The sequence below is a fragment of the Aquarana catesbeiana genome, linkage group LG05, assembly GCF_042186555.1.
Source record: "Aquarana catesbeiana isolate 2022-GZ linkage group LG05, ASM4218655v1, whole genome shotgun sequence".
Classification (NCBI taxonomy): Eukaryota; Metazoa; Chordata; class Amphibia; order Anura; family Ranidae; genus Aquarana; species Aquarana catesbeiana.
This window is the reverse complement of record NC_133328.1, coordinates 171,818,263-171,845,724: the sequence shown is the minus strand read 5'-3', so window position 1 is coordinate 171,845,724 and position 27,462 is coordinate 171,818,263. Positions and strand designations below refer to the sequence as shown.

The 27,462-nt window shown below is 43.7% G+C and overlaps 1 protein-coding gene across 1 annotated transcript in view; it reads right to left on the bottom strand.

Moving 5' to 3' along the window:
* LOC141144558 (prostatic acid phosphatase-like) overlaps positions 1 to 22,459 on the bottom strand; it is a gene marked incomplete in the record, with an annotated part of 140,716 nt that extends 118,257 nt beyond the window's left edge. The window contains 1 exon segment of the mRNA XM_073630347.1: positions 22,219 to 22,459. Within this exon segment, the coding sequence (XP_073486448.1) occupies positions 22,219 to 22,347 (129 nt within the window).
* Between the last annotated feature and the right edge of the window lie 5,003 nt (positions 22,460 to 27,462).

The window sequence follows — 27,462 nt, the reverse complement described above, 5'->3', positions numbered from 1 at the left end:
ATATACATACGCCTATCAGATTGAAAGTATCTCGGGAATCTTACACTAGAAACCCAGTGAAAATACTTGAAATTTTTCGCTCTAAGTTATCTAAACTATATTCTTCTGCCTCAAATTTTGATAAAACTAAAGCAGACACACTGTTCTCCAATATCACGCTTCCTAACCTTGATCAACAACAGAAAGATCTTCTTGAATGTCCAATTACAGATACTGAAGTCCTTAACGCAATAAAATCTTTAAAATTACGTAAAAGACCAGGCCCAGATGGATTTTCGGCAACATATTATAGACAATTTGCATCAATCTTAACACCTGTCTTAACTAAAGCCTTCAATTCGATCCTTAAAGGTAACTCATTTAGAACAGAGACTCTCACCTCTATAATAGCAATGATCCCCAAACCACATTCTGACTCCACCTCCTGGACTAATTATCGTCCTATATCCCTCCTAAATCTCGATATAAAATTAATTGCTAACATTTTGGCCACTAGACTGAATAATATTATTGGCCTACTAATCCATAAAGACCAAACAGGCTTTATGCCTAAACGCCAAGCTGGAGATAATATCAGGAGAGCACTCTTACTTATTAATGCGGCTAAAACGAATCCCAGCTTGCCTTGTATCCTTAGACATAAGGAAAGCATTCGATTCGGTTACGTGGCCTTATATGGAATATGTCCTTGGTAAATGGGGATTTGGAAACAATTTTTTAACCTGGGTCTCATCCTTATACAATAATCCTAGAGCATATATCAAATATGCAGGCTATAAGTCAACAATGATTGATATCAAAAGAGGCACTAGACAAGGATGCCCTCTTTCCCCTCTACTTTTTGCCCTAATAATAGATCCCCTGGCACATCTTATTAGAACCAATCCTGACATTAAAGGTATCGAACTAGGTGGTTATCACCATAAACTATGTCTCTTTGTGGATGACATTCTCATATTTTTGTCTCATCCCCATATATCCACCCCTAATCTACTAAAAACACTAGATAATTTCACCCAAATATCAGGACTACATGTTAATCCAACAAAATCAAATGCATTAAATATTTCCTTATCTCAATTAGAACTTCATCAGGCACAAACTTCCTTACCCTTTACTTGGGTTCCAAAGCTGCTTCCATACCTAGGAATAAAACTCACAATCTCTCTTAAAGACCTTTTTGCGGCAAATTACTTACCCCTCCTTAAACAAACTTCCGACTTCCTGAAACAATGGGCTCTTCTATCATTGTCATGGTTGGGAAGGATTAATGCGGTAAAGATGTCAATCCTGCCGAAATTCTTATATTTATTTAGGGTACTCCCTATTTCTTTACCATCTTACTTTCTTAGACTTACTCAACGTAGAGTTATATCCTTCATTTGGGGTACCACCAAACCTCATATACCTAAATCTATGCTTTACCTTAATAAATTGAGTGGTGGTTTGGGATTGCCCAACTTTTCCTCCTATTTCTACGCTGCACAGCTAGCACTTATACCCAAGTATCATACTTCTGTAGAAGCTCCCCTGTGGGTAGCTATTGAATCAGTGGAAAGTGACCCTATCTCAGTGGCAAATATGTTTTGGCTCTGTCCTGCTGATAGAATACATCTTTCTAATCCTATCACGAAACAGACCCTAGCAGTATGGGATAAATGTAAATTTGCACATAATCTTCAATCAACACATAATCCCTTGCTTTCATTTCTTAATAATCCAGCCTTTTATCCTGCCTGAAAATTCACAAAATCATTCTCTGCATGGACCTCTACGAACCTGACTTGTTTATACAATCTTTCCTCGACTAAAGCTATTTATACATTTCCTGTACTATGTGAAACCTTTGGGTTACCTAAAACTGAAATATTTCGATATTTATAAATTAAAAAATTTTATGAACCACTTCTTAGTACAGGCTCAACTCTTAATCAAATGACTCAATTTGAGCGGATTTGAGGACTTGAGGACTTATCTCAATATTATATTTCCAACTTAATATGATATCTAGTGAGTTTCTACCCTCATACACAACTAAATGGGCACAAGATATGAATCGAGTGTTTAATAAACAAGATTGGTCGAATATATGGTCAGCCACCAAAACTTCCTCTCCAAATTGTTTTGCTGTAGAAACTAATTACAAGGTTCTAGCACGCTGGTACCAGCTAGAATAGCTAAATTTGTCCCCACATATTCACCTAATTGCTTTAGAGGATGTGACACAGCAGGAACACATTTTCACATATGGTGGCAATGCCCCGTAGTTGAAGAATTCTGGAAGAATATATTTCTTATGGCTTCTAAAGCCCTGGAAATCACGATTCCTCCAGATCCTGCAACAGCACTCCTAAACCTTAAACCCACAATACTCACCCATACTCAATTCCAATTGTTTATCCAACTTAGCACTGCAGCTAAACAAACGATTGCCAAGGCGTGGAAGTCCCAAAATCTAATTCTTGCTGAAGCTAAACACAGAATGAACAGAGCACTTTTATATGCCAAGATGACAGCTATTGAAGAAAACAAAATAAATAAATTTCGCAAAATTTGGAAACCATGGGTTAAAAACTACCTCCCTACAGATTTTGACCAATCTCTGTTGTTACCACACTAAGATATATATCATATTATTACTGAAATATATTTTATATTTGTATACCTAATGAGAGCTGGATCATCATCCTGGGAAACACTTTTTTTTTTCTCTTCTTTCCTTCTTTCCATCTTTATCTCTCCTCCCTCTCCTTTTCTTTTATTATTTCCTAAAATATTCCTATGGATACTTAGTCTAATAACTTGGTTTATTTCTCTAATCTTACATCTAGAATCCCAACTAGTGTATAGTAAATATGGTTGTAAGATATCTCTAAAATTACTTTATTTTATTAACTTATTTATTTATCTTTTTTATCATACTGCAAAGATCTTCTGATGATTGATATGTATCCATGTATTGTATCATTTTATTTCTTCTTCTGTGAAAACTCAATAAATATATTTAACAAGAAAATAATAACTATCAGCAGGTGGATAAAAAGTTTTGCAACGCTAATTATCAATACAAAGCCACGGAAGTTTTCAAGGCATAGCGTGGGCTAGTCATTTGGATAATATTAATCCTTGCCCAAAAAAAAACTGTCTTTTTCAATAATTAGCAATTTATAAGCAGATGGTGAGGTAACAATAAACGAGTCCAATGATACCCAGTGATGCCTATGAGGTAGCAATGCTTATCAAAAAGGGGGCACTTCTCAATATTTGTCCTGGGCCAAAGCACCTCTTTAGCAAATCCTGGCTGGTATCAATGATTTATTTAAATGGGTGGTTGCGTTGACAGGGCTGGTTGTCAAATAGAAAGCAGCATAGGACACGATTTTAACTAGCCCACTGGAGAGTAGTCATTAAGCAAAAGCATCAGTCTTTTTCAAAGCGGTAATTATCAGCAATATTTGTATCTTAATTACAGTCCTACTGCCTCCACGTGTGCCTCACTGCACGGCAAGCCTCAGCTCTCAAGCGTAGTATGTATCCAGCTCCCAGACTGTCGTCACCTCCGAGTCTCACATCAATCAATGCTGGGTGGGCTGGGAAGGTCCAATCCCCGCGCCGGCCGACAGACAGTCCTCAGCAATACCTCAGCACCTGGTCTTTTGCATGCAGCTGGACAGCATCAGTCAGCGCCGGGGGGGAGGAAGGGGGAGACAGCAGAAGCTCCGGATTAGATGTCACAGGGTCGGGGCGTTCAGGAGAGAGCCATGAGCCTCACACGCCCCATGAGCAGTCATTTCTCCCTTCATGTCTCCCACACTCTGGCTCGCTCTCTCCCAGCGTCAGCGGGAAAGTTCAGGTGAATGGGTGGAGTCGAGGCTCCGGTGTCCAGCTCCGGTTGCTACATGTCCGATCTCCTCCCCCCTCTGAGTGTCCGCCCAGCCATCATATGACGGTGGGCAGGCGGCAAGCGGTTAAGTGGGGGAGAGAAGAGTGGAGAAGTCCTTGTGATGTAGAGGTTCAGTTTCTTCAGCTAGTTTAACAAGGGCCCAGAAGGATTCCTGTACAATGGCATCCAGTACTGCAAATAATAAGTGCAAAGTGTCTCCCTGCTAAAGCTTTGGTGAAAGGAAATGGAATAAAGGTGTCTGCATGCAGTGTCTTTTAGGGGTGTATAGAGGGTGGGCTTCTGCCCGCTCACCAATCCTGACGGTATCAGGCTCAAGGAAATAGGAGGTCCCTGGGGCAGGCCTCTGAAGAATCTGCGACCAGAGAAGGTTACCTGACCGCACACCTTGTGATGCTGGGATTCAGCAGGATCTGTGCCGATGATGATGAGAATGACCCTCAACTGTCACTCGGCCGACAGGAAGCTGGGGATGATAGATGCGTCACACACCTGCACACATCAGACTTTCCACACCGCCTAGGTCGTGGTGCCAGCTCGTAACCCTTCAAATGTCCAGGTCCCTCCTCGCAGCTGAAGGCCATGGTTCCAAGAGGAGGACTCCTCCCTAGACCAGGCAATATATCTCCTCACCCAGCATTCTGTTCTCTCTCCCAGCTGGCTGGAACATGTAGTCTGCAACAGTCGGACTCCAGTGCAAATCTTGGCTCCTCCGATCACATGTTCCAAGAGCCTTCACTCTCATATGGGATCTCTGCTCACTCTGCATTTAGGAAGTGATGACACAGTGTTCAAGCTGAGCACTAGAGGGGAACAGACTAATTGCGGCTGATGTTACAGAATGTCCCACGATGACACAGGCAATTTAGCCAGCACCTGGCTACATCCCCCCTTAAAATCTTTGGGCCTCCAAAGAGGTAAACTTCACATGGTATTATCTTAACTAGTAATTGGCAGTAAAGTCAACACACAAAATATAGCAACATTAGCCATAACTCAATTCCAACAACAGTTTGCATACTTCAGGGTTTTACTGAAGCCATTCATATACCCCCTTCAGTTAAATCATAATCAGTCTGTTTACAGGCCAGAGTTATTGCCATAGCCCACCCAGTGGTGTCAGAGGGTGGGTCAAGGTCACCTCCAACTTCGATATCTGGGTTCGTGTAAGTGTGGTCTCTACGAGGTTCCACAAGCGATAGCAAGATTCCAGCTTCAAGAGAACAGTCTAATCAATAAATCAACCTACGTCATTGAAGCTAATCAGATCTTCAACACCCCCTTTAGTGGAAGGGCTAATGTTCTCGACTTTAACTTTGCCAACCCTTTCAAGCGGAGGCAGAATTTCCACTCCTGAACTTAGAGATCTCCTTCTCTCTTCTACGACTGCACGGGGCCCAGAGTTGTCTTCATCTTCCACCATCAGATGTTGGTTCAGACCCCGCCGGCGCAGCCGGGTTTTGAGGAGTGGTGAATCATTGCTCAGGCACTGGCTACACATGTAAACATCAATAGTGTTTAACAATGGCTCGGGGGGCGTGGCCAAGACCGGCATGTGAGAGGACGCACTTCTCACAGCTCCTGCCTGATCCTCAGATTGATCCTTTCCCGGCACCCCTGATCCTGATTGTTTCGGCTCCCCAGCTGGCTACCGAGACCCCTTACCATACGGACCCACCACCGGCTCTCTGCACGAGAGCAAAGACCCGCCGAGGCCCGTTGGAGATGGCGGGACCGGAATCACAAGATGGCGCCGCCGCTGCAGCAGCCAAAGCACAGCGCACGCCGCGAACGATGGACAAGCCCAGGGATAATATTAGCAAGAAGCAGCTGAAAGGACAGGGTAAGGAGCAGTACAGAGACATGACATACTACACACAGAAAATACAAATCCCGGAGGATGCGGGGGGGACTACAAGTAACGGGGAAGCTGCAGATCTTTTTTCACAAGCTGACTGGGGCCTTGATACAGACACCATGCCTGAACAGCTCCATGAGGACACTAGTCAGCCTCCCTCCCCCCCACCATCAGATGAGATACCTGAGTCCCTGGAGCAGCCCACCCTGGCTGATATTTTGAAGGCTGTAAAGGTGTGCACGGCCACAGTCACTGATATGAAGGAGCAGTTTGGGGGCCTGAGGGAAGAGGTCTCACTACTTAGACAAGACCTTCAAAAGCTTAGAGAGAGAGCAACTGCAGTTGAGAGCAGAGTAAGCGATTTGGAGGATCAGTTACCCCCGGTGGCGCGAGAAGCAAAGGCAGCTTACCGCATGGCCCAAGATACGTATAACAGAGCAGAAGACACGGAAAATCGTTTGCGCAGAAACAATGTCCGTATAGTCGGCCTCCCTGAGAAGTCGGAGGGTAGAGATCCCACGTCGTTTGTGGAAAGCTGGCTGGTTGAACTGTTTGGCCGAGAAGCCTTTTCCCCATTTTTTACAGTGGAGAGGGCCCATAGAATACCGGGGCGACCTCCCCCACAGGGTGCTCCCCCCACATCAATGTTGGCCAGGCTGCTACATTACCGTGACAGAGAGGCAGTGTTACGCTGCGCAAGAGAACAGGCCGCAGTGAAGTTCAATGGCGTAAGAGTGTCCTTCTATCCAGACTTTTCGGCCGAGGTGCAAAGAAATAGAGCTAAGTTCAGCGATGTGAAGAGGCGCCTAAGAGCTTTGCAACTGCCATACGCTATGCTATACCCGGCGAGGCTCCGAGTAACTGCGGAAGGACATGCACAATTCTTTGACTCTGCCAGAGAGGCTGCCGCCTGGTTGGACCATAATGAACAAGCACTGCGTCGCCACCGCGCTGAGGCGGAAGGTGACTGAACGGGACACACTTCCAGATGGTAAGAGCGCAGTCCACACTTTGAGATGCCACACTCTCTCTTTTTTGTTGTTTTCTTCACAAGGTCACTACCATGTTGTCTTTGGTTTTTCTTTGATCTTACACCTTTTTACCATAACCTACCAACTCACCTGACCTCTTCAAAGTTACCTAAGTGCCGGGAATCATCCCATATTTCTTCAGTGAAAGGAACTGAACTGTGAAACCCCCTTTACTTGACTTGAGATGTCTGAAGTATTAGTTGGTCTGTTTCTAGGCCCTGTTGGGCCCTATGGGCCTACCCCGTTGGCATGGCTCATCAGGATGCCTATTTTGTTTATTTTTACCTGCTCTCTCACAGGAGTGAGAGCACCAAATCACGAAAGGAAATACCTTAGTGCAGTTGCACTGCTGTTTGTTGGCACCATTGTGCTATGCTATTCCATGCAGCCTGTTCTTTACTGCAGTCCAAGAATCTTACTCCCACTAACCATCTGCTATTTTGACTTCACTCAAGCCTGCTGCAATCTCTTCCAACAAGATTTGGGTGGTTTCTGTGCAGGCAAGCCACCCTCTAACCCTCCCTCACAATTAACAGTGTTTTTGCTATGGCGGGTTCACCAGTGATCTCCTGGAACATTAGGGGCATGAACTCCCCCCTGAAACGTACTATGATTTTCTCATGTCTGAAAAAGTTCTATCCTGCGGTTATTTGCCTACAGGAAACACATTTAACGTCTGATTCTATAAGCTGTGTGAAATATAGGTGGATTGGGTGGTCGTACCACTCCACTCACACCTCCTTTTCTCGGGGGGTGAGTGTAGTGATACACAGCTCCCTGGACTATCAGGAATTTGAGTCTAAAATAGATCAGGAGGGTAGATTTGTATTTTTGCATTGTCGCATTGGTATCCTGAAATGTATTCTTGCTTGTGTGTACATCCCTCCCCCGTTTAATGCTCGGGTACTCCGGCTCCTCCTGGAATTTATGGAGGGGAAGTCGGATCTCCCGTTACTGCTGGTGGGCGATTTCAACAGCTGGTTGGTTCCGGCCCTGGATAAACACCCGGGCCCGAGCACCCCAGCTCCTCATAGGCTAACTCCGCTGGCTAGATTGCTACAGGAGGTGGGATGGTTGGATTTGTGGAGGCACCGGAATCCCACTGCTAAACAGTTCTCCTGTTTTTCGAAATCACACGGTTCCTTATCTAGAATAGATTTGGCAGTGGGAAACCCGGCTATGCTCTCCTCGGTACTAGACATTTCGTATAAACCTCGGTGTGTATCTGATCACTCCTATTTGGTGATAAACCTTATTGTATCCCACCAATCCACACTCCCTAAGGTACCCTGGAAATTTAACGCCTTTTGGCTTCAGCTTTTTACCTCCCCTGAGAACTTAGAAGGAAACATAAAAAAGTTCTTTTCATGTCAGCCGGGCTCATTGTCTGCCCTTGCAGAATGGGAGGGTTTCAAAATACACCTCAAGAAAATGCTTAGTAATGAGGTCACCAAGATTAAGAAACATTCTGAAGCGCTGCGGGACACACTGGAATCCCATGCCTGCTCCCTGGAGGCAAAGTATGTCCAAGACCCAACTGACTCCGCGAAGGAGGCTTGGCAGTCGGCTCAATCAGCTTATGAGCACCTGCTGACCTCCTCGGCGAACAAAAAGAGGTTTTTTTCTAAGACTGCCTTTTTTGAGGAAGGGGAAACGACCGGCCGCCTTTTAGCTAGAATAGCCAATTCTGACAAGAGATCCCCGGCAATCGGGTCCATAAGGAGGGCTGACGGTCGTCTGGTGCACTCCCCAGACCAGGTGCTCCAGACATTGGCAGAGTTCTATGAGCAGCTATACTGCTCTTCTTCCAGATATAGCTCCGAGGAGCTGTCCGGTTACTTGGATGGCATTGTGTTTCCACGGCTTACGGACTCCCAGAGGAAAGAATTAGACGCCCCTCTGACTCTTGATGAGATGCAGGAGGCAGTGGCTGCATTCCCTAACTGTAAGGCCCCCGGAGGGGATGGTATCCCTATGGAAATCTATAAAACCTACTCTGAGATATTGCTCCCCAAGCTCTTAAATGTATTCCTTACTGCTAGGAAACACAATGCCCTACCACCTTCCATGTCTAGAGCCCACATTGTATTAATTCTAAAACCAGGCAAAGACCCCTTAGACCCGGCCTCATATAGACCGATATCCCTATTGCAGACAGACATCAAAATATTGGCAAAGATTTTGGCTATCAGGTTGAATAAGGCTGTTGCCTCAATTATACACTCTGATCAGGCGGGATTTATGCCCAACAAATCAACAGCAATAAACCTTAGGAGACTATATCTTAACTTGCAGTCCCCACTGGATAATAAAGGTAAGAGGGCATTGTTGTCTCTTGACGCAATGAAAGCCTTTGACAGTGTGGAATGGCCATACCTGTGGGAGGTAATGAGGAGATTTGGTTTTGGAGAGATATATATCTCTTGGGTGCGTTTATTATATCATTGCCCTCAGGCAATAATTAGAGAGGCGGGTAGAATGTCACTGCCTTTTGCTCTGGGGCGGGGTACGCGGCAGGGGTGCCCTTTGTCCCCCCTGCTGTTTGCTCTAGCCATAGAGCCGTTGGCAATACGGATCAGAGACTGCGGAGAGATCACCGGCTTCTGCTATGGTGACAGGCGGGAGAAGGTGATGCTCTATGCGGATGATACTATGATTCTTTTGGGTGATACTGATCACTCCCTAAAAAACACAATGGAAACAGTGGTTCGCTTTGGGGATTTTTCAGGCCTTAAAATAAACTGGTCCAAGTCTGCCCTAATGCCAATAGATGATGCAAGACTATTAAATGAAGAGAAAGTTGGGGGAATCCCTGTGTCCGCTTCCTTCAGATACTTGGGGATACATGTTTCTCCTAAGATTAGGCAATATAGTCAGTTAAATATTTCCCCACTACTGGCTCGTTTTCGTCTACGAGTTAAAGCCTGGAATGCTTTGAGTATGTCGGTTGCAGGCAAAGTGAATCTAATTAAAATGATTCTAATGCCTCAACTGCTATACATACTACATAATTCACCGGTGGTCATCCCACTTAAGATATTTAGAATAATTAATGCCATTTTTCGTGAATTGATCTGGAAGAACCGCCCACCAAGGATAAAACTAGAAAACTTACAACGCCCTAAAGATGAGGGTGGACTTGCATTGCCAAATCCATGGCTTTATTACTTGTCTTCGCAAATGCAACATTTAATAGGCACCATGGCCGTGGAAGGGGAGTCTACGGCCAGGGTCCCTAGCGCTTCAGAATATATAATGCTACACACGATAGGGGGTAAATCCATCCCCACGGCTTTAGAGGCTGCGGCCTTTAGCAAGCCTCAGAAATGTTTCCCCACTTATGCTCTCATACAAAAAATATGGAACAAAACTAAATACATTCAGGAGGCGACAGGTATTATCGAGTATAGTCCTATATGGGGAAATGAATCCTACCCAGAACTCGCTAAATTGCAACATGCGGAAAGATGGAAGAGGTTTGGCATTCTTTACCTAAAACAAATCATAAATGAGGGCAAACTGCGTTCATTTGACTTATATAGTCTTCCGTCCTCCATGCTTTTTTATTATATGCAACTTAGACACGCATTTGAAGCACAGTCAAAAACCTCTGATTGGCATATTAGCTCGAACCCTTTGGTTGATTTGCTTAAGGGGACGGAGACCTCTAAAGGATTCATTTCCCAGAGTTATAGCACCCTGCTCCACAAGTACCTTCTAAAGCATCCTCTGACAGTAAAGGGGAAATGGGAGTTGGATGTTGGACCCTTAGATGAGGATCAATGGGAGGAGGTCTTGCAGTCAGTTTCCATATGTTCATTGAATGTAACGCAAAGACTAACGCAATTATATACACTTCTGAGAGCGTATTATACACCCCATAGGTTACACAATATGGGACTTCTTTCCACCCCAACCTGTACTAGATGTAAGAGAGATCACGGAGATTTAATACATATGCTATGGAGATGTCCCAGACTGCATGTGTACTGGAAGGGGGTGGTGGACACGCTGGGCGCAGTGTTTGGGGTCTCAATTCCGCTGGACCCTAGGCACTGCGTTTTGAATGTGCTAGATGAACTAGAATGGGAACACCACGTCAGGGAAGCTTTATCTAGAGCCCTTTTTGTAGCCCGTAAGCTAATCATGGTACACTGGAAATCTGAAACGCCTCCCTCAGTTAAGGAATGGATTACCGCACTAGGACATACATTGAGAATGGAGAGGATTATATACCAACACAGGGGATGTTCAAAAAAATTTGAAAAACTATGGGAACCATGGCTGGGCACTCCTGGGTTAGCTCCGGAGGACCTGGTCATGGATAGATTACTGCGCTTTAATAACGGCTGAAGGCATGGTGCACCCCGCATTAGCCCTGATTGGAGCTCTGAGCTCGGGATGGTTACAGATAGAGGGTTGGAACTTCCATGAGTAGGAGACAGTGATAGCAATTCCTATCTTATTTTCTAACAGTGGGATATACTTTATACTTTTGTATGAGTCTGATTCTTCTATGGTATTATGCCTGACTAGGCTACTATGTACAATTTAATTGTGGATTTCTTGGACTGTATGTACTTGTTTTTCAATAAAAACTTTATCTTGGATAAAAACAATGGCTCAGGCGCTGCTGGCTACATACACATTGTTGATATTGACATGCTGAACCTGAGCAGTGATGGCAGCAAATAGGCTCCCTGTACATACAAAAACATTATAAATATATTCCTCAATAGCCACAAAATCCACTTTGACTGCACCAAATACCTTTACAAACCCAGATAATACCATGTAAATGTAGTAGCGACATTACCACTGTGTTGTACATAGCCTGTGCAGAGGGCCCATTTGGCTCTACCCACTAAAGGCTACCTGCAGAAAACTACAGGAGGGAGCGAAGACAAGACCAGTCACCCTGCACAAAGAGCGAAAGCAGCAGTGACCTGTCTTTTTTTTACAGGTAGCTTCTGCATGTAGGCAAAGTTTCATATTGGATTACTGCACAGATCTGGAAAAAATACACAGAGCACACCAAGATTCAAGTAACAAAACAAGTGCCTCTTATATTTATACAATATTTGCTTATCGCTTGCACAGAGGTCAGAAGATCTTGAGAGTGCCCACGTTGGGCAAGGTTGAGGCCTTGTTCAAAGTTAAGCATAAACCAATGTGAGGGCCACGATTTTCCTGCACGAGATGTACAGGTGTTCCGTACATCCAAGTGTAGGCAGTCCCATTCATGTCAATTGGGACACACTGGCTGTACGGACACAGCCACTGCTCCTAATTTGATGAATGCAGATAGTGTGAGTTTGGGGACCCTCACGTACCTGCACCCACATGGATGTCAAATTTGAAGCAGTGTCTGTGTCCGTGCAGCAACTGAATCCCAATTGACATGGACGGAACTGCTTGCATGCAAATGCATGGAACATCTGTGTATCCTGTGTAGGCAAAATACAACCCTCACACAGGTGTACTCTTAAGTATGCCATGTGAACAAGGTCTGAAGCACACACTGCGTTAAGTGGGCACCAGTATGGTAGTTCAGGTCTACAGAAGGATGCCCTAGTAGGTTGATTGTGATTTATCTCAATGAAAAGCTGGCATCAGGTAGTAAAGGTGTTTCTAAGTTTATCTAGGCATAATTCTGTCAGGATGGGATTCTGCCACCTAGCATTGAAATCATCAGTCATACAAGAAAGTTGCAGTCAGTGTAAGTAGAACAGGACAACATAATGTTTTGAGGCATCAAATGAAATATTTAACTTGGTTTGAACAGGGATCAGGTCACTTGACCAATAGGTCAACAGAAAAACAGATTTTGGTAATTCTTTAACCCCACTGGAAATTTTAACACTTCATTGTCAGGAATCTGAAATGCAAGTGGAGAATGAATTGTGCATAAATGATTATATGTAGTGCAGAGATATTATTTTATTTATACAGCTTGTATAGCGCAATAATAAAATGCCGTATTGTGTAATTTGCCATGGTGCAATAACATGTAGTAATGAATAAAAGCCTTGTGACAAGGGACCTTGTGAAATTTGGTGGTTGCCCTGACTGAAAGTTCTTCCGTTTGAGTAGCTGTGCCCAATCCTTCCTCTCTGCCACATGGAAGAGCAGTACTGCACTGCCACGAATGAGTCAAATATATCATTCCAAAAGTAAAAGAATAATATTGGTGCAGCACAACAACAAAAAAAATCAATGGTTCCATAAATATTCCTTCTTGGCTAAAATCCTATGTGCAATAATCCTCTTCCTAAAAATCAGCCAGATGTGTGCATATCACATGTAAAATTAGGCCTACTGATGAAGCTGATATTTTGGTGCAACGTGTATAGGAATTGAGAGTCACATGAAGTCTTTATTCCTGCCAGACTGGTGAGGTGTTCAGTTTATGGATTCATGCACTTGTTTTACGTGTAGCACTGTCCCCATAGGGCTTGCTGCGTGTTGACTTATTAGGCTTCCCTCTGATTACCTGCAGACAGTTGCTAGGGGTTTTCACATATCCCCCTTTACTCCCAATTGCTTGTTAGTCAATAAACAGTCCAGGGTATTTGGGTTTCTTTATATTTATTGTGGAACTTGGATGGGAGAAGGGAATAGTGGGATACTCCAACTGAACTATTCACAGTAGATAAGGACAACTCTCACTTAGCCACTTGGATTACTTGTGGAAGCAGACACTGCTTTTACTATACTGCCACTTATATGACTCTCTCTTTAGTAGCAGACTTGATGTAACTACTTTATCTTCAGGATACTCACTAGCATCCCCTTGACTGACAACTGTCCACTGACTCCTCTAGCTGAGGGGATGGCCCTCACAAGACAGGCCCCATGACACATATCTGTACTCACAGTAGACAGACTCTGATCCTTGCTGGTGTCTCCCTTCCTGTCAGCTTTGCAGGACCTCTGGGTTCAGCTCCTCTTTAACTTTCAGGCCCACAGTTCAACCAACTGAGGCCGCATCACAGCTTCTACAGAGGAGGGGCAGCCGCCCCCTCCCTCCGGGACCCCGCTCTCCAGATGAAAAACCCCAAGCACATGTGCCCTTAGCATTTATACAGTTACCCAGCATGCAGTGAGGCACTTTCCTCTACCAATAGCCAGGGCTGTAACAATGCCGTGCCCTCACTTGTCAGGCACCCTCCCACTGTCAACTGTCCCCCCCTATTGGACCAGTGTGGGACAAGCTGAGCTGCACCTGAGCACCATGAGAAGACCTTACCAATAGATCCTGCTCCCTGGTAGGCAGAGAGCACTCTAAATTTACCTGACAATCTTCCTGGTAAGCAGAAAGACCCAAAACTATACTCTCTTCTAGCACCTACATACGAGTGTGCTACATCTGTGAATGGTTTTAGCTATTTTTATTAACGTTTATATTATACCGAGAGATCTGTCCTCCTTTTTATACTTTACATATGCCATTATTTACCATGGGGAAAGAGCCAAGTGTGAGTGAATAGGAGTTGTTTTATATAACATAAGTTTCCCTGAGATCCCAGCTTTACCTCAGTCTAATAGTGAGGTCATTGTGATGGACTCACCCGGACAAAGGCTTTTGGAGGGGACTGCAGGCTAGCCTCTTGCCTACGCACTATGGGCCCAGGGTTTTAGGGGAACACTACTCTTTGTGAGGTGTATGCTGGGGGGACTCTTGGAGTAATGTTACTTTTGATTCGTGTCCATGTCTCCCCAAGGTACACAGACTCTGAGACTCTAGGCCTGGGGTCCCTGTTTAGGGCCTAGTTGCCCATTATCAGTGAAGACTGCTCCACAATGTCAGACTCATAGCAGATGTTAATTCAGAGGAATTCAGAAGGAGGTGGCGAGAGATGCAGATACAGCACAGGGGACCAGTGTCAGAGCAGGTCCTGCTGGGATGGTATGATTCTGTCCAATAGGATCTTGGATGGAGGAATGCATCTGTCCAGCAGCCAGATGAGGGTACAGGAGATGTAGCAGTCGGTTCATCTCTCCAGACACCGATCACAGAAAGCATGGATGTACTTTAAACTTTCAACTGAAGTGCTGATAACAGAGCTCTGCTAGCCTCTGCCCAGCACTGGTAACATCTTCTGGGCAGGGCCGGCGCTACCACTAGGTGAAATAAGCAGTCGCCTAGGGCGCACTGCCAACTAGGGCGCAGCCACGGCCGCTGGTTCCATATCTCCATGTGTGACAGTAGTAGTCCTTTCAGGGTGGCATCGCCGTGCAGTCTTGTGGAGGAAGAGGAGGAGGCGCTGGGAGTCTGTCACAACCTCTATCCACTAGTTGTTGGGTCAGTGAGTGGATTCATTTGCTCCCCTACGGGCTTCTTCCCTTTCTCCCGCGCTCTGCGGATCTCCTACCATGTGCAGAGCACGGATAATGGCCGCAGTGGCAGCTGGGAGCTGAGCAGCTCCATGACCTCATCTCTGGGATGGACGGTCATAGTGGAGGACCTGCTAGAGCAGGCATCATGATCAGCGGGGAGCTAGTCTGCCAGAGTCTCAAGGTACATACAGCATGTCCTGCTGCCCAACACTGACACATCCTGTGATGTCATTCCCGGATCGAGGGCCCCCTGAACATCCCTGCTACCAGCCGCTTGTCATCTCACACACACACACACACACACACACACACACACAGCCCTGATGATATGATGCCATCTACTGTCCCCTGTCATCATCATCATGCTCCTCATCATTTCCCTGTTCCTGACATCTCACTACCCTACCTCCGATTCCTGTCATCACACTTTTTATCATCATCCACCCGTACCCCCCTGTCACATGCATCCCCCTGTCATCATCATCCCCCCTGTACCCCCTGCCATATGCATCCCCCTGTCATTATCATCCCCCTGTACCCCCTGCCATATGCATCCCCCTGTCATCATCATCCCCCCTGTACACCCTGCCATATGCATCCCCCAGTCATCATTATCATCCCCCCCTGCACCCCGCCATATGCATCCCCCTGTCATCATCCTCCCTGTACTCCCTGCCATATGCATCCCCGTCATCATCCTCCCTGTACCCCCTGCCAAATGCATCCCCCTGTCATCATCATCCCCCCTGTACCCGCTGCCATTTGCATCCTCCCAGTCATCATCATCCCTCCTGCACCCCCTGCCATATCCACCCTCCAGTTGTCATCCCCTCTTTACCCCCTGTCATATGCATCCCCCTGTCATCATCATCCCCTCTTTACCCCCCTGTAATACTCATCCCCTTGTCATCATCATCCCCTCTGCACCCCCTGCCATATGCATCCCCCTGTCATCATCATCCCCCCTGCACCCCCTGCCATATGCATCCACCTGTCATCACCCCCCTGTACCCCCTGCCTGTACCCCCTGCCATATCCATCCTCCAGTCATCATCCCCTCTGTACCCTCCTGTCATATGCATCCTTGTCATCATGCCCCCTGTATCCCCCTGTCATATGCATCCCCCTGTCATCATCATCCCCCCTGTACACCCCTGTCATATGCATCCCTTTGTCATCATCATCCCCCCGTACCCCCCTGTCACATGCATCCCCATTTTTATTTATGGGGGGAGGGTCACTCCCCAGCAGCAGATCAGGAAAAAAAAAATGAGACTTTACAATCACTTTAGGATTAGGGTAGAGTGTTCTCTGTTGTGCTGGAAAAATAAAGTTTATTTTAGCTCTTTGGGAACCATCTTTATTACACAGTGATGGTTAAAAGCCTATGGACCTATGTCTTTCATTCTCACACAGTCAACTTCTTTTTTTGCATGAACAGCCTCTTCTAAAAATTACTATAGTCCCTGTAATATGGCATTTTAAATGGTAATCCAGTCAAAGGTCTATGGGGTAAACACACCCAAAAGGGATATTTAAAGTGGAGTTCTACCCACTTTTACAACTCTTCAGCATCCCTCACTAAACTGTGCACTGTAAACAAATTGGATATTTTTTTTATTTTTTTTCTCAGCACCTACTGTATATCTGCTGTATTCATTTTTCACTTCCTCCTCCCTGGCCGCGGCCCATCCCATTATTTCCTGTTTGCAATGCCTTCTGGGAAGGGGCGGCAACTTCCTCTGAAACTGTCGTTGCTATGGAAACCTGACCTGAAACCTATTACACTGCTTGTGCTGCACTAAGCATGTGCAAAATCTGCAAGGATGAGATCCAGGAAGAAATACAGTCTGGCTTCAGATGCCCAAACTTAAGATGGCCACGGCCTGCTGTAAGTTTATAAAATAACAAACTACTGCTATAAACTAACAAAACAGACCTTAGTTTACAGACTAACTTTACTAGAATACATTAAGCTTGTGTATTATAGGGGTATTTTTATTTAAAAATTATAATTTTGGCCGGAACACCACTTTAAGTTGAACAGTAGGAGGATGTTTGTCAGCCATGTCAGTCACTGGCTTCTTAAATGTGTTCAGTAATGATAACTCTCTGCTATAATTCTCAGTTCTGAGATGCTTACCTAAGAGGTTTGGAAGCTCCCGCCCTGCTTTGCATGCTCCAGTTCCTCCTGCTGCATTCTTTATAAAATAAAATAAATAATAGATCTGATAAGGAGAACGGGACTCCTTAATGACCAGAGGAAGTATGCAGACCCAGGTACTCAAGCACAGAGATCTCTCCAACAGAATGCAAGAGCTATAACAAGCTGCCGACTCTTTTAAAGCAGAAGTTTAGTTAAATTGTCTTTCTGGGATAAAGGTTCACTAACATTACCCAGCTCAAAATAACCATATCCCACATGTTGCCAATTGCTCCTTAGTGTAGAAATGCTACCTGCAATCAGTGGCGGCTGGTGGTATATTTTTTTGGGGTGGGGCAGAACCCCCCCCCCAGTCGGGTCAACCGCCCCTGCGCCCTCCATTATGGGCCGCCCCTGCTTGCAATAATGTTAGGCCTCTTCACATTCTGAACCTCTGGTGCTGCAGGGGTTAACTTCTTTTGTCTTTGTAGTATATTTTAAAAAATCCTGATGGCGGCCTACCCCCTACTGTCTTCTCCTCCATGCAGACATGTCTTTGTATTGTTTTCACAGCATGCAACTTGCTTTGTAAATGAGGTGGATGGATAACAGGATACACTCCCCCATTCACAGAACATGTTGCATTCAGTGAAAACAATATAAGGACTTTTCTGAATGGAGAGGAGGACAGAAAGGGGCAGATGGCCATCAGGACTTTTAGAAATGCACTGCAAAGGCAGAAGAAGTTAGCCCCTGCAGCACAGGAGGTTCAGCACTGTGAAGAGGACCTGTTATCACTGCAGGTAACATTTCTACACTAAGAAGCAATCAGCAGGATGTGGGATGTGGTTCATTAGAGGTAGGTAATGTTACTGAATCTATAATCTCCCTCATCACACATATTGCGTTCTGTGAAAACAATATAAGGACTTTTCTGAATAGATGGAAGGACATCAGGACTTCTTCAATATGCTGCAATGTTAGATCTGAGGAAGTTAAAGTGACACTAAATTCTGGTTTAAAAAAAATCCATTCATTTAAAAGTCAACAGCTACAAAAAGTGTAGCTGCTGACTTTTAATAATCGGACACTCACCTGTCCCTTGGTCCAGTGATGCGGGTGCAAGGAGCACCACTCCTCTCCCCCTCCTCTCCGCGGTGCCGGCATTGTTACAATAGGCATCCAACTGTGGCTTCACAGTTGGGTGCGCACTGCGCATGCGCGAGCCACGCTGCGCGCTGTGATTGGCCGGGCAATCTTCTGGGACCTGCAACGTGTCCCAGAGATTGCAGGGAGGGGGTAAAGGTGATATTCCTTCCGGCGCTGCTGCGCCAGGGAGGAAGTGGGAGCTGGGTGTCCGTAAAAACAGAGTACTCACTCCTCCCCCCAAAAAATTACATGCCAAATGGGGCATGTCAGGGGATCACCTACACTTAAAGCGGAAGTTCCATTTTTGGGTGGAACTCCGCTTTAAGTATGTATTCTTAACTCCAAAAGTACCTTCTATTGTTCTCATGTCTCCAAATTCCTCTTTTTTTCCCTAGAAGGTGGTTGCTTTTGTTCTCCATGGCCCCACAGTATGTAGGAACATGGTCATTTTCTGTTGCTTGCTCCCAAGATTGACTAGGGACTATAGGGATTAGTAGTGTGTATAGAGCAGGACACAACTAATGTACACTGCTAACTCCAAATTAAAGTGAGGGGGAAAAAGAGAGGTCCAGGAACTCCAGCATTTACCAAAAACAGAAAAAAAACTGTGAAATGAACCTTGAAAAAAAAGTTGTCCGATTTCTCAAAAATAATTTATTTTAATGAAAATTCGTGTACAGGAGAGTTATAACCCCTGTTCATTTTTTTGTCATCTGTGTCCCACCAGGGAGATTTCCATTTACTTCTTGTCCAATAGCTACAACAAGAGGTGAGAAAATCCCTCTTTGTAACCAAAACTAGTGTCCACATTGGAAGATTTCCCCTCTATTCTTGTTTTGGGGACAACCCAAAATTTGGGATTTTCTTTTACTTTCACTTTTGATGACAATGGTAAACAGAACAAAGAGAGAGGGGAATTTCCTTAACGGGTGCACACACCGTAATAAAAACCTGACAGCTGTTCTAATTCCTCTCCGCTCTATCCACAACTAAAACAAGTTTTTCCTTCAGTTACACTTTGAGATTCAGCTTTTATGCTCCAGCATTTAAAGTCTGAAAAATATGTTTTAAATGGAGTGAACAAAATGCTGGATTTCCCAAAAATAATATATTCTAATGATAAGTAAACAAGTACAGTTACGGTTGCCACCTCATCCCTTTAAAACCGAACACATATTAATTACACAGGTTTGGGGGCTAATTTATTGCAGGTAAAGGACTAAGTGGATTTAATTACCACCTCAATCAGCCAGACAACCTGTGTAATTAATGTCTGTTCAGTTTTAAAGGGATGAGGTGGCAACCCTAAGTACAGTACACGTTGCATGCAAACAGGAGTTGTCTAAGCAGTCTATAGGCATGTTAATGCTTATGGAGGAGGTAGCAGGGAGGGGGGGGCTGTTAACTGCCTGGCTGCAGCATGATCATAGGAAAATCAATATCCATTTGTACAAGCATCTAAAGCCGGTCATTTGTTTTGCCAGCGAGCTGAAACAGAAAAAACAAACCGATTCCTCCATCCACACAAACAAGGTGAATGAAGGAATCCCTCCACCCCGTTGGGGGATTGTATTCTGACAGCAGGACCCTCATCTGTCAGTATACATTGATCAATGGCTGCAGTCACTGATTGACAAAAGTTTTCCAGCATGTCACTTGCACAGAAGTCTATCAAACGATTGACTTCTATCGAGCAGAGACGGACACACACTGATTGAAATTTGTCCCTGCTGACCTAGCCAAATTTGGATCAGTGTAAGGCCAGCTTTAGTTTGATCCAGCCATAGCCAGGTGACCCTTATCTGACATCTATGGCATTTATTAGGGCTGATTCACACCTAAATTGCACAAGAAAGTGGTCCACGTTCCTGTGCGATTCCTGTGTGACTCAGTACAGTGTGATTTTCTGCCCATTCGTTTTAATGGGCTGAAATCGTACTGGATCACATCAAAATTAGTGCATGCACTACTTTTTATTAACGCACTGCACAGAATCGCATGGTACTATGATACAATGTGATCCCTATGCAGGCAAACACACTGCATTTAGGGGTTTCACATGCCTGACGAAGGGGTCCTGCGTGGCTCCAAAACGTTGCAACTTTCTTTTTGTGATGTGATCATTCTTCAATAAAAATAGGGGTGCATACTAGCACATTATGCCTTTGCCTTCCAGGTTTTTTTTTTGTTTTTTTTTTGTGCGGGTATACAACTGCTTTAAGCTTTGAAAAAGAAAAATGGAAGCTGATTTTGCACACTCCAGTTTTAGTGAATCAGCCCCATTGTGTTAGGAGTATATTGACATTTTAAATAGTAAATAAACAGTGCCTGCTTTTACTTGATGCTAATCCCTCTTAAAGCGGAGTTTTGCAAAAATTTTTTTTTTAGATGTCAGCAGCTGCAAATACTGCAGCTGCTGACTTTTAAAATAAGGACACTTACCTGTCCCGGGGTCCAGCGATGTCGGCACCCGAGGCCGAACCATCCCTCGGTCCTCGAGTGCTGCCGCCGCCATTCTCACTGAGGGAATCGGGAAGTGAAGCGTTGCGGCTTCACTGCCCAGTTCCCTACTGCGCATGCGCGAGTCGCGCTGCGCGTCTACACTGGTCCCCGTTGTGTTGTGGGAACTGTGTATTTCCCACAACACAACAGGGGTGGGCAGGGAGTCTGCGGCTAGCTGCGGCTAGCTATACCCGGAAGTGGGTGCAGATACCTGTATTATACAGGTATCTGCGCCCCCCTCCCCCCTGAAAGGTGCCAATTGTGACACCGGAGGGGGGGGGGAATCCGATGAGCGGAAGTTCCACTTTAGGGTGGAACTCCGCTTTAAGGCTAAGCCCTTGATCAACTCCTATGTGTATCTACAACCTTGGATGAATAAATAGTGCAGTAATTATTTACATTACTTGCATACATGCATATTGTGTGTAAACCAAATACAATTAATGATACATCAAAGAATATAAAGGGGGTTATTTACGAAAGGCAAATCCACTTTGCACTGAAAGTGCACTTGGAAGTGCAGTCGCTCTAAATCTAAGGTGTAGATCTGAAATGAGGGGAAGCTCTGCTGATTTTATCATCCAATCATGTGCAAGCTAAAATGCTGTTTTTTATTTTCCTTGCATGTCCCCCTCAGATCTACAGCAACTTTACTTCCAAGTGCACTTTCAGTGCAAAGTGGATTTTCCTTTAGTAAATAACTACCAAAGTGACAATGATTAAAGTTATATTAGAGCGATTAAGTTTTTTGGTGCAAAAAGTGCTGTAGTGCTCCGTGTCCCAACGATGTCAATACATCTTCCTGCTGAGGGTGGTGTAAAAATGCAAACTCATCAGATGTGTTGACATCAGCAGCAGATCGCACATCCAGTGCGTTTTGAGCACGGTGCGAGAAATGCACACAGAACGCGGGTTTTCTGCACTACATTCCAGTGTAAATGAGCCCCTAGATCACAGGAAAATAAAGCAGCCAGGAAAGCAGGAAACAGAGCAATGTTATAAACAGCAGTCATAGCGCAGACCCTCAAACATGTGTCTCAGGCACCCGAAATGACCATAACAGGAAACAGCTAGAGTACGCATATCGAAAAACATCAACACTTCTTACAGTACATGAAACCGAAAATCCTGAAACATTCACAAGAGTAAGTAAAGCGTCTATGAACATACTTTGTGGAAACTTGAACAATAAGAAATGCATTATGCTATGTACTGAAAATTACCAAGTAGTAAATGTAGAATAGCACAAGTAACATCTGTTCCTCTACAAACATCTGTAATGCAGATCACTCACCACAATCACAAGTTTAAGTTTCTTCTCCGCATCAGACTGCCCCAGAATAGGAAAGCATACATTCAGGAAAATAAAACAACTTAATAAAAAATACAATGAGCGTCTTGCAGCTGGGAGAGTAGAAGGCATTGTTATCAGTCTTGTACAGCAGATTTATCTGGCAACCTTTGGACGATACACTGCATATGTATAAGTGGTAGGGTGGAGCAAAGCGTTCTATTGCCAAATGAAAGTAAAAGTACATCACTATAATGTTTAGACATGTCCCCTCTTGTAGAATGCTCGGCTGAAAGGACAAAGAAATATATTGTTTTGAGGCTGGTTGATAATGTGTAACCGAGCCTCTTTCTGAGATTTGTTGTTTACAAGTTAAAAACATTTTTTTTTACTAGAAAATTACTTAGAACCCACAAACATTATGCATTTTTTTTTTAAGACCCTAGAGAATAAAATGGCGGTCGTTGCAATACTTTCTGTCACACCATATTTGCACAGCGGTCTTACAAGCGCACTTTTTTTGGAAAAAATATACTTTTTTGAATTAAAAAATAAGACAACAGTAAAGTTAGCCCAATTTTTTTTTTATTTTGTGAAAGATAATGTTACGCCGAGTAAATTGATACCCAACATGTCACGCTTCAAAATTGCGCCCGCTCGTGGAATGGCAAAAACTTTTACCCTTAAAAATCTCCATAGGCGACATTTAAAAAATTCTACAGGTTGCATGTTTTGAGTTACAGAGGAGGTCTAGGGCTAGAATTATTGCTCTCGCTCTACCGATCGCGATGATACCTCACATGTGTGGTTTGAACACCATTTTCATATGCGGGCGCTTTTCACGTATGCGTTCGCTTTTGCACGCGAGCTCGTCGGGACGGGGCGCATTTAAAAAAAAAAAAATTCTTATTTATTTTACCTTTTATTTTTACACTATTTTAAAAAAAATAATAAAATTTGTCACTTTTATTCCTATTACAAGGAATGTAAACATCCCTTGTAATATTAAAAAAGCATGGCAGGACCTCTTAATTATGAGATCTGGGGTCAAAAAGACCTCAGATCTCATATTCACACTAAAATGCAATAAAAAATAAAAAATAAATAAATTTGTCATTTAAAAAAATCTTTTAAAAAAAATGGCCCTTTAAGAGTTGTGGGTAGAAGTGACGTGAGACAAGACGCGATCGTTTCCGCCGCTGCCGACGGCTCCGGTAAACGGTGGAGGGCACCGGAGCGCCGGGAGGGGGGGCCCACTCCGGCCGCCGATAATAGTGATCTTGCGGCGAATCCGCCACAGAGACTACGTTTATCTTGTAGCGGACCGTTCGCTGAAGAAGAGGATACCAGGGTTATGGCAGCTAGCTGCTGCCATAACAACGATATCCTCCTTCAAACAGCAGACGTAAAACTGCGGCGGGCTGTCCGTAAGTGGTTAAAACATTTTAATTTCCACGTTGTGGAGAAACAAACAATAATACAGTGCAGTAGATACAACAAACTGCTTTATAATAGAAACTTTAAGTAGAACTGACTGCAAAACTATTTTTTTTTTTTATTTGGATAGAGTAAGGGAGGATTAAAGCTTCATGCACACTGAGCATGCACAGTTCCCTTGAACAACATAAATCTCCCGCACTTAGGTAGTGGGTCTAGAAAGAAAGAAAATACCCCCTAATGGCGATTTGAACAGCAACAACACCACTAGGTATCATAAAGCAGAAAAACACATAGTGAATTCATTGCAAGCATACAAAAATGTATTCTAGATAGTGTTACTCTCCAATGTCCGAAAACAACTCTTTGGTACCCGGCGCGTTTCAGGTTTAAGCCTTTCGTCAGTGGTATTAGATAGGAGAATATATATTCAAATATTTGTCAAAAATGGATAAGATGATGGTGCAATGTTCAATGATGGATGGCGTCAGTGGAGATCTCCGACACCGCCCCCCAAAGGCCAAAGACAGGGTGTCCCACGGAGGTCCCCACACTGATTGGTCGCAAATCACGGATGGTATAGGAAATAAAAGCAGGGGCATGTAATAGATATGATGGGTATCATGATCTTAGCCTTAGCACGGCACTTCATGGTTCTTAAGTACACAGTCTGCAAAAGTATGTGGCCTACACCCTCTTCCTGTATTGTCCTGTTATGAGCTTTGTCTGTCAAGACGCCATCCTCCCTGGGTAGTGGGTCTAGGAGTGTGTGGTGCAGACAATTCTTTTCAACGCCAATGGTCTTGCTGCCCTCCTCAGAACAATGGGTGTTCTTGGAACTGTAAAATATATAGGAAAAGAGGGGGAGGGCACACCCACCTAGTGCATTACCAAAAATCATTTTTCCAAGTTTAAAAAAGCAATGGTTATACTCACTTACAGACATAGTAAATAGTCATATCACAACAAATGCAAAAGTGAACAGTCTTTCTCAGGTCTGTTGTGAGATCACTTTGGCTCTGAGGAAGAGGGTCCTCCCTCGAAACGCGTTAGTAGTTTTAATTACCGTCAGGTCACCTGGCATCACCAGTCCCTCACAACAGACCTGAGAAAGACCTTCGCTTTTACATTTGTCGTGATATGTCTATTTACTACGTCTGTATGTTAGTATAACAATTGCTGTTTTAAACTAAGAATAAAACCATTTTATAATCAATGCCCCCCCCCCCTCTTTTCCTATATATTTTACAGTTCCCCTGAAGGCCTTTTCTCCTGGCAGTAGAAAAGCTGCTTAAAAAATGCACCTGAAGTGGTGTTTTGCACATGCGTTTAAGTGTTAATGGATTCAATTTGCCAGAATATTGATTTATTCTGGACATTCGAATTAATGAATATTCAAGTGCTAAACACGTCTAGCGTGTTTTTCTGGCCAAAAGCTGCTCTCCTGAATAGGGATGGTCCTGATGTATGAATCAAATGCAAGTTCGACTTGAACTTCGGGTGTTCATTTTTGTTCGCGGACGAATCGAACATATGGGGCGAGATCGCAATGCATTGACAGCTGCTGATTAGCCAAAGTATGCACCTGACTTGCATGCTTTGGCCAATCACAGCGCGATCTATGCCCCACACTATATAAGGCTCCTTACACGGTGGCCGTATGTAGTGTGATAATGTGGAGATTGTGAGAATTCGAGCTAGATTAGGCAGGTTATATATATATATATATATATATATATATATATATATATATATATACACACACACACAGTGCAGTCCGTGTGGAATATATATATATATATATATATATATATATATATATATATATATACAGTCCAGGTAGTGTATTAATATAAGTATATATATATATATATACAGTATATATATATATATATATATATATATATATATATATATACACACACACGTAAGTAAAAAAAAAGTCCTTAGTCCATACAGAAAAAGTTTAAATACTCAAAGAAGCGCTCCAATCAAATAAATGAAGTATGACCAGCATTCACATGTAAAAACATATGAGAAATCGGTAGTATTTCACACGGACATTCTAAAGCGTAAACTACATGGCTATTATTACATGTAATGAATCCGCAAATTTTTAATTCTCTACCATTAGAAGGTGAAGTGAAACTCTCCAGTCCTCTCATTGGCCTGGTGACCTCTCTACATGCTTTACATTTCCTACATACAAAGAAGCCATCACGATCCCAAAAGGATGGAGGTCTGGTGGGTGGGTCCAGAATATTCTTCACCACCCTATCACCAAAACTGGGGGCCTTCCTATATATAAATTTAGGGGCAGCTGGAAGTACTGGTTTTAATGTTTTGTCCAGACACAATATATGCCAGTGTTGTTTGAAAATTGCTTCCACCTCTTTATACTGTGAATGGAATCCTGATATAAAGCCCCATTCATGGCTATTATCATTATTTCGGGGTATTCCATCTCTCAAAAGTACTTCTCTGGGGAGCATAGGCACTTCCACTACCAAAGAGTCTAACTGCTGGGGGTTATAACCCTTTTTCTTACGAACCTGCTTTTAATAATCTGGGACTGGATGAGAAAGTCGCTTGTGGTTGAACAGTTCCTTTTAACCCTCATGATTTGGGCATTTTCGATATGTTCCTCAGCCAGAGGGGATGGTGTCCACACTGCAAAGGAAAGATAACTGTTCCGATCGGTGGGTTTAAAATAGACCTTCGTCTCCAAACAGTTATTGTGTCTGTATACATTTACATCCAGGAAATTGATCTGTTCCTTACTCCATTGACTAGCTAATTTGATGTTATTATTATTTGTATTTTGATAGTCAATAAACTCACATAATGATGCCTCCGACCCTTCCCATATAAAGAATAGGTCATCTATGAACCGTAAATCATATCTTTTGCTTAAGGCCCAATTGAGGGCTAATAAGGCGTCATCGTATTGGATAGCCGTGTATAAAGAGGACACGTCAGCTATTACCAGATACATCTCTGTTTTATTAGTTACCTCCACATTTTCCAAAAGTTGCAAAAAATTCTTAGTGTCCTTCAGGTAAACCTTTGTTTTAAGGACACTGTTAACTATGGGTCTGGCTGGAGGGTTTACTGGGTCTTTATGTATTTTAGTAAGACTGTAAATGGTAGGTATACGACAACTATTTGGTGCTAAATATTTCCTTTCTTTACCTGTCAGCACTCCGGATTGGTGACCTGACTCTATCAAAATATTTAATTCCTCTCTGTACTGTGGGGTAGGATCTCTATCCAACTTTTGATAAGTCTCATCGTCAGACAACATTTCTGTTAACTGCCCCTGATAGAATTCCTTAGATAAAATCACCACCCCACCCCCTTTATCTGCGGGCCTTACAATTATATCTTTCCTTTTTTCCAGCTCCTCAATCCCTTCTTGTACATACCTCGGGTTGACATTTTTCTTAGGCACCACTTGTTCTAGATCACGCCAAACCAGACTTTTAAATACTTCCAGATGTTGGGTTGCAGTGTTTGGTGGATTGAACAAAAATTTATTACGCAATCCACTATCCACTTCTCTAGATGTGTTATTTTCAATATTAGTCAGGTGGGGGCTCTTATTTAAGAAATATTTTTTTATATTTCATTTCCTCATGTATTTGTGTACATCTGTGTACACATCAAACTTGCTAATTGGTCTTTTCAAACCACATTTAAGTCCCAGATGTAAAATATAAGTTTGTTTAGCAGATAATTCCACATTCCCTCTTTTTTTTTTTGGACCCTGTGTCCTGCCCTACAGCCCCTAATTCTTCTCTCCCTGATGGG